At 47.7% G+C, this 8,421-nt stretch overlaps 1 protein-coding gene across 1 annotated transcript; it reads left to right on the top strand.

Annotated features, from left to right (window-relative positions):
* Positions 1-6,541: 6,541 nt before the first annotated feature.
* Positions 6,542-7,285, top strand: LOC139838036 (uncharacterized). The gene has a single exon (XM_071827388.1). The coding sequence runs from the start codon at positions 6,542-6,544 to the stop codon at positions 7,283-7,285; it is 744 nt and encodes a 247-aa protein (XP_071683489.1).
* Positions 7,286-8,421: the final 1,136 nt, after the last annotated feature.

Raw genomic sequence — 8,421 nt, 5'->3', positions numbered from 1 at the left:
AAATGGGGGCCGATTCCAGTAATCGGCCCATATTATCCTCGCCATACGTTTTGCCTGTGTTGAGCATCGATCTAGCAGGAGACGGAAAGCTAGGGTATGGGTTTACATCGGCTGATGAGCTAGAAGAGGTTGACATTGGTCCTGGGGATAAGCCACGACCAATTTTTATCAGCAAAAAGTTAGATCCGCATTTGAGGAGCCTGATGATAGCTCTGTTGAAGGAGTACCCAGACTGTTTTGCATGGGATTACACAGAGATGCCTGGGTTAGACAGGAGCATCATTGAGCATCGGCTCCCTCTCAAGAAAGGATTTCGGCCGTTCCAGCAACGAGCACGACAGATGAAGGCCGAAATTCTAGAAGAGGTCAAGAAAGAGATCGAGAAGATGTTGGCCGCCGGGTTCATCAGGCCATGCAGGTACGCTGAATGGATTTCTAGTATCGTACCTGTAGAGAAAAAGGACGGCCGATGGCGTGTCGCCATAGATTTTCGGGATCTCAACAGAGCTACTCCAAAGGATGAGTATCCAATTCCTGTGGCAGAGACATTGATCAATGCAGCTGCTGGCCATAAGGTGTTAAGTTTCATGTATGGCAACGCCGGCTACAACCAAATTTTCATGGCTCCAGAAGATATACACAAGACTGCATTCAGAGTACCAGGATCAGTGGGTTTGTTTGAATATGTGGTCATGACTTTTGGACTGAAGAATGCCGGTGCAACATACCAAAGAGCCATGAATTACATCTTTCATGATCTGATCGGCAAGTTGGTGGAAATTTACATCGATGACGTGGTGGTCAAGTCTGTCTCCATAGAAGGACACTTGGATGATTTGCGACGCATCCTGGACCGAACTAGAAAATTCGGGCTAAGAATGAATCCAAAGAAGTGTGCTTTTGGTGTAACGGCCGGTCAGTTCTTGGGTTTTTTGGTTCATGAACGTGGAATTGAGATCGGCCTGAAAAGTCAGGAGGCAGTACGAACCATGCAGCCACCTACCACGAAGAAAGAACTCCAATGTCTCATCGGCAAAATCAACTTCATCCGATGGTTCATATCCAATCTGTCAGGAAGAATCGAGCCGTTCATGGCATTGGTGAAAATTAAATCTGATGACGAGTTTCACTGGGGGCAGAGCAGCAGCGAGCGTTTGACGAGATTAAACAGTATCTAACGACGCCGCCTGTGTTGGTTCCACCTCAGCAAGACAGACCATTCTATATTTACTTATCAGTGGCTGACACTTCCATCGCGTCAGTGGTGGTACAACTTTATGATGGTCTGGAGAGGGTGGCTTTCTACCTCAGCAGAAGGATGTTGGATGCAGAGACAAGGTACCCTGAGATCGAGAAGTTGTGCCTCTGCCTATTTTTCACCTGCACCAAGCTTCGCCACATCTTTTCTGTCGGCGGAAATTGTCGTCATATGCAAGTCAGACGTCATCAAACATATGTTGTCGGCCCCTGTGTTGAAAGGCCGACTCGGTAAATGGATGTTTGCGTTGTCAGAATTTGATCTCCGGTATCAGCCTGCGAAGGCAGTCAAGGGACAAGCATTGGCCGATCTGATTGCTGAACGAATCAACACTGACATAGCAGCACTATCTGTACGTGCATGGGCCATGTTCTTCGATGGATCGGCTTGTGATGATGGTTGTGGCATCGGCATTCTACTCATGTCGCCTCGGGGGGCAACATATTCCTTCTCCATCAGGTTATCTACCCCTTGCACCAATAATGTCGCTGAGTATGAGGCAATACGCAAGGGAATGGAGTTGCTTTTGGAAGCCGGGGCAGAAGCGGTGGAACTTTTTGGAGATTCAAAATTGGTGATTTCCCAGCTCACAGAGGAATACAAGTGCGAGAGTGAGTCACTCTTCCCATTATGGATGCAATGCCGTGAGCTGATGGCACAATTTAGGTACATAAACTTTAATTGGATCCCAAGGTCACAAAATACGGAGGCCAACGATCTCGCACATGTGGCATCAGGCTACAAGGACGTAACAGATGAAGCCGATGTTCAGGTGCAGTTCCTGGAACAGGATGACTGGAGAGCCGATATCTTCAATTACTTGAAAGATTCGGCTCGGGGGGCACCTAAACGGATAAGATACAAGGCCATGAAATATGTCCTTATAGGAGATGACATGTTCTACAGGACCTTGGAGGGGTTACTTCTCAAATGCCTGGGACCAGCCGAGTCGAATCGGCTCTTACACGAGGTACACGAAGGCGCCTGTGGAACTCACCAATCGGCTCATAAGATGAAATGGCTGATCAGGCGATCAGGGTTTTACTGGCCCACCATGCTTGAGGATTGCTTTAAGTACTATAAAGGATGTCAAGCGTGTCAGATGTTTGGGAAGATTCAGATGGTACCGCATCAGCAATGAACCCCATCATCAAGCCTTGGCCATTTCGAGGTTGGGGCATGGATATGATCGGCAAAATCCATCCTGCATCGAGCAAAGGCCACGAGTGGATTTTGGCCATTACAGATTATTTCACTAAATGGGTGGAAGCCGTCCCTATGAAGTCAGTAAAATCAGAAGATGTTATCAATTTTGTAAAAGAACATGTCATTCATAGATTCGGGATTCCCCAGACTATCACGACCGATGTTGGTTCGGTCTTCATTTCTAAAGAGTTCAGAAAGTTCTGCGACGACATGGGAATAAAGCTGATCCGATCGTCTCCATACTATGCTCAGGCAAATGGGCAAGCTGAAGCGTCCAACCAGAGCCTCATCAAGCTGATTAAGAGAAAAGTTGACGAGCACCCTAGACGTTGGCATGAGGTATTGTCAGAAGCTTTGTGGGCTTATCGCATGTCATGTCATGGGGCTATAAAAACCTCGCCATACCAGCTGGTCTATGGACAAGAAGCCGTATTGCCTTGGGAAATTACGGCTGGATTGAGACGTGTTACGTTTCAGAATGATCTAACATCTGAAGAATATGCGGCCTTGATGAGTGATAGTATTGAGGATCTAACGGAACTCAGTCTTTGGTCGTTGGAGAAGATTAAAGAGAACAAAGCCAAGGTAGCTCGCGCATACAATAAGAAGGTGAGACCAAAGGAGTTTCAGGTTGGTGATCTAGTATGGGAAGCTGTGTTGCCATTAGGAACTAAGGATAAAGCATATGGTAAATGGTCTCCTAATTGGCACGGGCCGTACAGAGTCGACCAGGTTTTGAAGGGTAATGCATACATGCTCGAGCAGCTGGACGGTATTAAATTCCCAGTTGCTGTCAATGGTCAACATCTCAAGAAATATTTCCCAAGCATGTGGGATGACGGACAATGAAATATGGGGGCCGATGCATAAAATCGGCCAGTAAAATTTTTTTACATACAAATCATAGTCGATGTACAGGCATCGACTTTAGAAAAATATGCGAAACAACAGGATACAGGTACAGCCGATGCACAGACATCGACTGCAGACTAAAAGCCGATGCACAGCCATCGACTCTAGAGGTACAAGCTCAATTGAGCAGTTATCGTATTACATATAGAGGCTCTACTGAAGGGATGCTTTGAGAGTATGAAGGATGCAGCAGCAGAGTGTCTGGTACCTGAAATTAATAACGATGAGATATTAATTCAGGTGTTTACTGTTCAATTCTGCTCGGGTGGTGACCATTGAGGATTACCTTCAGGCCAGAGATCGTAGCATTGGCGTAAGATGATTCTGCCATTGGATTTTGCCATTGGATTCGCTGTGGAGTTGAATCTGTGTGATTGAGATCTAAGATTCGTGTGGCCGTAAGTTGGATCTGTTCGAGCGGCGATTTAAGGATCTGAGTTTATTCTCTCAGACGAAGGTTGCAGTTTACCGTGTGAATAGGCAACTGATTTGGCTTTAATCATGTTTTATGGTAAAGGCCGATGCGCTGCCGTCGGCTCTTTGCGCGTCGACTTACTTTGACAATCGGCAAAATTGATACGAAAGCAAAATTAACATAGAAACATTTTCTTCATTAATAGAAGGGGTTTTTTTACAGAGAAGAGCCGATTGCTCAAGAAAAGAAGAACAAAAGAGGAGCCGATTACTACTACTAGTCCTATGCTAGTAGTCCCTAATCTAAGGGCCGTCGCTGCCCTCGTCGTCGCCGTCGAAGCTGCCGTCGGCACTGCTGCCGGCGGGCTCCTCGTCGCTGCTCCCGTAGCCCTCGACGGGGGCCTCTTCCTCCTCGTCGTCGTCATCCGACCCGGCGCGGAAGCGCTTCGCCGGCGTGTATTCGTCGGAGGAATCGTCGTCCTCCTCTTCCTCCTCCTCTTCGGAGGAGGTGAAGTCATCCCAGGAGAAGAGATCATCTTCGCTCTCCTCCTCCAGCTCCCCGTCGGCGAGGAACCGGAAGTCGTCATCTCCGTCGGTCAAGGACTTGTCATCCTCGGACCAGACGGAGGAATCGTGGTCCTCGATGTCCCACTTCTCTGGGGCGCGGAGGTCGTACGCCGCCAGCGAGTCCCACTCCAGCGTGGGCTCACGGGAGGAAGAAGATGAGGAGGAGAGAACCGATGAGGCAGAGGAGGAGGAGGAAGAAGACATGGCTACAGAGGAAGGAGGTTTTTTGCCGATGGCTGGTACTGAGCAAGAGGATGAAGAGGCGAACTGTTTGGCGCGGTTAAATAATGGGGATATAGTGGAGATTTAATGCTACAGCGGTTTCCGAGGAAGTGGTGCCAAAAAACTGTCAAATCGTGCAGAGAAGTTGAGAAGGCAAGGCATCATGATGAAAGGATACTGCGACGGTTTTGCTCTGCCACGACATGACCCTACGAAGAAAAAACAGAGTGGTTTTGGAATTATCATTGCCAAAACCAGGGGGGCATGTGTTATCACCAGATTTTAACCAAGTCAGGAGGTGGGCCGTGATTGAGATGGGCTTGGAGAATATACACGGGAAATATTCATGAATCGGCCTCGTGCAAGAGTTTGGGCTAGATTTCCCGTGTATCTGTAAATTATAGTAGGTTACGTGTCGGTTAGAATTAAAAGATAGAGTTTAGCTCGTACACGATTGGGATTATTCCCAAGTTAGAGAGTCTACGGACTATAAATATGTATCTAGGGTTATTGAGAAGGAGGACGATCACGTTCGCAACAAACCAATCTAGGCGCATCGCCACCCCTTGTTTCGAGGGTTTCTTTCGGGTAAGCGTCATGCTGCCTAGATCGCGTCTCGCGATCTAGGCAGTATCAAGTTTATTCGTTGTTCATGCGTTGCTCGTACTGAAGCCTTTTTGATGGCGAGCAACACCGTTATCGTAGATACTTTAGGGTTAGCATCGGTACTTTCTTGATGTATTCACTTAGCTATGCTATCCCTAGATATCTAGTTGTCCTTACACCTATCTTGGGTGTAAGGGCAGCACCTTGCTTAGTCTTTATTTAGTAGATTCGATCTGTTACGGTTGTTCCTTGTTCTTCAAGGATTAGTTTGATATCCATATGGTTAGGCCTTGCAAACGGGTTGAATGATCCAGTAGTGCGTAAGGTACGGTTTGCTGATCCTAGAAGGGATGTTCCGAGGATCAACTCCATGTTGGTTTTAGGCCTTTTCTAGGGTTGGTTTCCCGTCATCTTTCATACCTGCCTCGCTCAATTACGTGTAGGACGTTCCGGTTATGTGGTGAAAACCCTAAATCGTCGTAGATCGTTTTAGCTTAGTATTGATCAAGCAGGACCACCATGTTATCGTAGATCCAATACGAATCATGGGTGGATCGGCTCCTTGAGCCGATTCACAGGACAACCTGAGAGCCGATCGAGGCTCATATTTAATGTTTACGTGTCTGCCATGCAGGAAACTAATCGAAGCAATCCATCACCTTCCTGACCAGGTATAGGTCAGGTGGCACGCCCTTGCACCAGCTTGGACGTGCGTGTAGGAGCATTGCGGGCCGTCGCCCGAGGGACCAGGGCCCACCAGCAGTCCTGGGAGCCTCCCGGCTCTCCGTGTTGCCCGTCGCTGCTCGCCGGTGGGTTTTGGCAGGCAACAGAGCTAGGCCAATTTCGAAGAGAGATGTGGATGGTAGGACGGCTATGATATCTAAAGGGCTCACGTCTGATACCTTCTTGGAATTGAAGATATGGTTGAAGGAGTTCTCCATTAAGCATCATCGCCCTTACATCGTTGTTCACTCGGACTTGAAGAAGCGGTACACGCTAAAATGTGTGGATAAAAGGTGCCCATGGGTTGTCCGTGCAAGACCCTTCAAAAAAGGGCCCTCTTGGCACATAACAAGTTGTGTAGCCACTCACATGTGCCGGGGGCCGAAGCTTGATGGCAAGGATACGCAGCCGGACCACCGTCAACTCACATCCGAGTTCATTGCATACAAGCTCTCGACGGAGATATCATCACTTCCTACAATGAGCATTAGGTCCGTGCAAGATACGGTCAAATCCCGGTTTGCCTACGACGTCAAGTACGGGAAGGCATGGAAGGCCAAACAAGCCGCATTCCAGATGTTGTACGGTGATTGGGAGGAAGCATACAACCGAGTCCCTAGGTTGTTGTTAGCGATGGCCGCAACTAACCCGGGCATGGTGCATGTGGTGGAGCCTTCCGCAACCGAAATGACATTGCATGACGGTAAAAGAGTGAGGGTATTTCACCGTGCATTTTGGTCATTCCAGCAATGCATGAGGGCATTCGAACATTGTAGGCCGGTCATAGCCGTGGATGGTACCTTCTTGACCGGGCAGTACAAGGGCACACTATTGGTGGCAATAGCAAATGATGCGAGCAACCGTTTAGTACCACTGGCTTTTGCATTGGTAGAGATTGAGAACAACGATAACTGGCAATGGTTTTTCCATATATTGAGGACGAGGGTCATACCGCCCTCAAAGGAAGTGTGTGTCATCTCGGATCGTCATCAAGGAATTCTCGATGCGGTGGAGCTTGCCATTCCCGGGCATGCTCCCTTGCACCACCGATGGTGCATGAGGCATTTTTGTGCAAACTTCTACCGGGCATGCAAGAGCAAAGAGTTGTCTGAACTTCTTCAAGATTGTTGCCTCGCTTACTCTGAGCGCCACTTCGCAAACCTATACAACGGCTTGCTGAAGCACAAAGACCTCAACGCGGGTGGTCAAGAGTTTCTTCATAGACACCTTATATTTAACTCAAAGTGGGCAAGAGCTTATGATGATGATGGGAGGAGATATGGCCAAATGACAAGCAACATGGCCGAGTGCTTCAACAATGTGTTGAAGGGTGTCCGTGCATTGCCCGTGACGGCAATCATTCAATACACATTCTAGAAGTTGAATGTCTACTTCCAGAACTACACCGATGAAACGAAGAAGGAAATTGCTAGGAATTGCGAGTTCCTAACGAAGGTTGAAGAGTTCATGAATTTTCAGGCGAGGAAGGCGGACTCCCAAACGGCTACATGTTATGACAATGTTGACTGGGTTTAGCAAGTGAATGAGCCGGGAGGCACCACATAAGGTGGTGTCCAACACGGAGGCCGGGCTTTCCGTGTGTCCCTAAAGACATGTGAATGCACATGTAGGAGGCCCTCTTTGCTTCATTTGGCTTGCTCCCACTTGCTAACAGCGGCACGCACTAGACGTGTCAACTACAATAACCCGCTCACCGTTCGGGAGTCTGAGTTCTCAATCGAAGCCACAAAGAGGACATGGGCTCTAAGGTTTTCTCCTTACTTGGATCAATCACAATGGCCGGAGTATCATGGAGTGCAAGTTTGGCCAGATCCGGAATGGAAGGTTGTGAAACGTGGAAGAAGAAAGACAAAGAGGTATGATGACCCACAAGTATAGGGGGTGTATCGTAGTATCTTCGATAAGTAAGAATGTCGATCCCAACGAGGAGCAGAAGGTGTTGACAAGCAGTTTCGATGAAGGATTCACTGTAAATGCTCACAGACAAGTATTCATGGGGTTTTGATGTAGCAGATGAATAAAGTACAAGTAAGTAAAGTGCGAGAGTAACAATTGCAGCGAGTGGCCCAATCCTTTTTAGCACAAAGGACAAGCCGGTTTGTTTACTTATAATGACCAAACGTTCTCGAGGACACACGGGATTTTAGTCTAGTGCTTTCGCTACATACGGCTAATTAATCTTCATTGTTTTGATAAGTGTTGTGTGGGTGAACCTGTGCTAATGTACCGCCCTTCCTAGGACTAATACATACTTGTGATTATACCCCTTGAAAGCATCCGCAACTACAAGAAAGTAATTAAGATAAATATAACCACAGCCTTAAACTTTGAGATCCTGCTATCCCTCCTGCATCGATATACCAACGGGGGCTTAGGTTTCTGTCACTCCGGCAACCCCGCAATTGGCAAAAGAGTACAAGATGCATTCCCCTAGGCCCATAAAGGTGAAGTGTCGTGTAGTCGACGTTCACACGACACCACTAGAAGAATAA

The sequence above is a fragment of the Lolium perenne genome, chromosome 3 (genome assembly GCF_019359855.2).
Source record: "Lolium perenne isolate Kyuss_39 chromosome 3, Kyuss_2.0, whole genome shotgun sequence".
Taxonomy (NCBI): Eukaryota; Viridiplantae; Streptophyta; class Magnoliopsida; order Poales; family Poaceae; genus Lolium; species Lolium perenne.
The sequence above is the reverse complement of the archived record's forward strand: the minus strand, read 5'-3'. Positions and strand labels throughout refer to the sequence as shown.

Coding starts and splice junctions, on each gene's coding strand:
- LOC139838036 (XM_071827388.1), top strand. CDS start 6,542: ATGGCCGCAACTAACCCGGGCATGGTGCATGTGGTGGAGCCTTCCGCA.